Source organism: Porites lutea (assembly GCF_958299795.1).
Source record: "Porites lutea chromosome 5 unlocalized genomic scaffold, jaPorLute2.1 SUPER_5_unloc_2, whole genome shotgun sequence".
Lineage (NCBI taxonomy): Eukaryota > Metazoa > Cnidaria > Anthozoa > Scleractinia > Poritidae > Porites > Porites lutea.
The window spans coordinates 527571-530441 of NW_027332289.1; the positions used below are offsets into that span (position 1 = coordinate 527571).

The 2871-nt window shown below is 44.9% G+C and overlaps 1 protein-coding gene across 1 annotated transcript; it reads right to left on the reverse strand.

The window, feature by feature from the left end:
* Nucleotides 1-859: 859 nt before the first annotated feature.
* On the reverse strand, nucleotides 860-2329 carry LOC140925402 (TNF receptor-associated factor 6-like). The gene has a single exon (XM_073375371.1). The coding sequence runs from the start codon at nucleotides 2327-2329 to the stop codon at nucleotides 860-862; it is 1470 nt and encodes a 489-aa protein (XP_073231472.1).
* Nucleotides 2330-2871: the final 542 nt, after the last annotated feature.

Sequence of the window (2871 nt, forward strand, 5' to 3'; positions counted from 1 at the left end):
TCGTCCACCTTTGGATTTGCTCAAGGCCATAGGTCTAACGAAAAGTGATCGCGAATTTCGAAGGCAAAAGTACAGCATCAAGGATCACGCGAAGTTTGATGAATTAGTCGCTCGTTTAAAAACGTCCCTGTCAGACGAGGGTCGAACAGAGTTGGTCGACATGGCGCGGGGCTTTGTTAGGACCGAAATGGGCAAAAACAGCGAAATGCTGGCCATCGACATCGCCGAAGCCAACCCGTGCGTTGGCAAATGTAGTTCGACGCAAAAAACGTACGAGAGACTGGCATGGACATCCTCTGACGAACAAGTCGAGGTAGTTATTCTGGGGCGCATTGATTGCCTGGATGAAATAGACAGAGTCGTCGAGATCAAGACGCGTTTTGGACGAAAACCCAATGTTAGCCCCACTGAATTTGCTCAACTGCAAACCTATCTCTTTCTCGCGCAGAAACAGCAAGGGTACGTTATCGAATTATTCGAAGGGGAAAAACTCTTCATAAATTTACCGCTCGCCTTTGACAAGCCATGGTGGATTAACGAAGTCATCCCTGCCTTGGCGTCTTTTGCAAATGACTTGATTTCTAGTATGGCGGAAAAAACGCTGGTCTCTTCATCCGATGACGAGTTTCACTAGTCCCTCGATGTGTAAAAGACAATAAAACAGCCATTTCAATACACTTTGCAAGTGATATCGATTGTTTACTCCGGTGTAGTATGGTTTATTATACCATATTATACTGTATTATATTATATTATATTATATTATATTATACATATATATATATATATATATATATATATTATACTATATATATATACATATATATATATATATATATATTATAATGGAAATTAAACCTTAATCAAAAATTTGAACGCGAACAAGCATAGTATTATTTTTTACATGCCGAGGTTCACGAATATGGTCAATGGGGGCAAACTCGACGTAGCCATACCCTTTGTAGTTACGACGATCAGTGGGCCTCTGGAAAGCAATAAGGTCGGCTTCAACGACCAAAGTTTCACTTATATGACAATGACGCTTCGACTGGTCCAAGATGGAGAGGTTGATTTTTTTCCCGAAGAATGGCCATTCCAAAATGTCGTCATAATCCCCTTGCATCACGTGGACAAATAAGGCAATGTGTTTCCCCAAGCCACCATCCACGCCGTTCAAGTTCATCCTCAGACACATCTTATAGCCGTACAAACTGGTGTAAAAAGGAGGGCTATGCATGGCTGACATCGTATTGGCAATTGCGTCTTGTCGACGCTGTCGGTAATTTTCTACCCTCCAAATGTACGTTCCGTTACAGACACGGCCTTCGAATTCCAGTAATTTTGTCTCAAGTTGCCAAACAACTGCATCGAGGTCTAGCAGGGGTCTTTGGCGCCTCGAGCTGGGCCCGTTTAGGGCGTATTCCCGGTTTTCGACTCCGCCAGAAACAAAACTGATCCTACGCTTCAGCTCGTTACTTTCTTTCAATTGTTGATGACGCGGTGCCTTTGGGTCGCATGAATAGGCTACGTTGTTGGCCCTGGCAACGCAACTCACGTTTTCTGGAAAATTGCACCGTGATTCAGTTCCCAAATTCTGGGTTGCTATGAAAGCACCAAACGTCTTTGCTAAGTCCATGACGTGACTTCCGAGTTGATCATCGACATGCTTTTCCACGGTGGCTCGTTTTCCCTCGAATGTGCAACCCACTACGCTGAAAGCACATTTGATTTCCATTTCGGGACAGTCGTTGTCCAAGTGATGTTCCATCAATTTTCGCACAATGTTTTGTCGTCCACATTGTCCACACGACACCGGAAAATTTGGACACGTTCGAAAATGATTCTCAAGGCCATTCCAGTGTACCTCTTTGTCACAGTGCTCGCATGGTGTGGTTCTGTTAGGACACTCGGTTTCCAAGTGTTGTTTCGCGTTTTTACGCTGTAACTGTTTTCCACAATTCTTGGGACAACATATGTCGACAAAAGCACAGACTTTCATATGATCATCTATCGTCTTAAGGGGTCCCTTCCACATACACCCATGTTCCTTTTTCATTCGGCAGAAAACGTCATGGCACAATATTTCTCGCTTAGCAAAATTGTCCGGATAGAGCGAGTTCTCGTCCAACCTTTCGTTATCCACGGGGCACGAGTGGCTAACAGATCTGAAGCTCCATAATATACAGTCTCTACAGAACCGGTGCCCACACGACGTCTGCATCGGTTCTCGCAGCCCCGAAAGACAGATCGGACATTCGTGGTTTGCCTCCAGTGGTGGATCGAAATATTCGTCATATCCAGAGGGTGCTGACGCATGGCTTAAGTACATTCCTGTATGCTTCGAGAGATACATGGGGTTAGATCGAGCCCGTGAGTATTCCGAGTAGTCAATCTATCACACACTAACAATAAAAAAAAATCAAGGCAACAATAGACATTATGAGGTTCGTAAATGTGGCAGTTACCGACGTAGCTGCACTTCTTCAACTGAACGTTTTTGATTCTAGACGGGCTGCGCTTGAGAGAATTCGACGTAGAGGAGGAGTCCGTTGGCGCCCTGGAAAATCCTCGTCGCATGGAAGGTTCGACGAATTTGCTGCTTTGCGTTGTCTTCCCGCGTCAAGACGTTTTGTCGAAAGACTCCAGAGCTGCCCAAAGAAGTTTACGGATCGAAAGAAGGGTGAGGATTTGCTGACATCATCGGAGGGTGCCATCGAAGCCGATGCCAGAGGCATGAACGTGAATTTCACGAAGCGGATTATTTCTTCCTTCGTTGACACCGAACTAGGGAAAGCGATGGAGAATGAGGTGATCGAGCAATTAGAGGCAAAGTTTGCCTACAAATTTCGCGAAAGACAGCGATGCTACCAA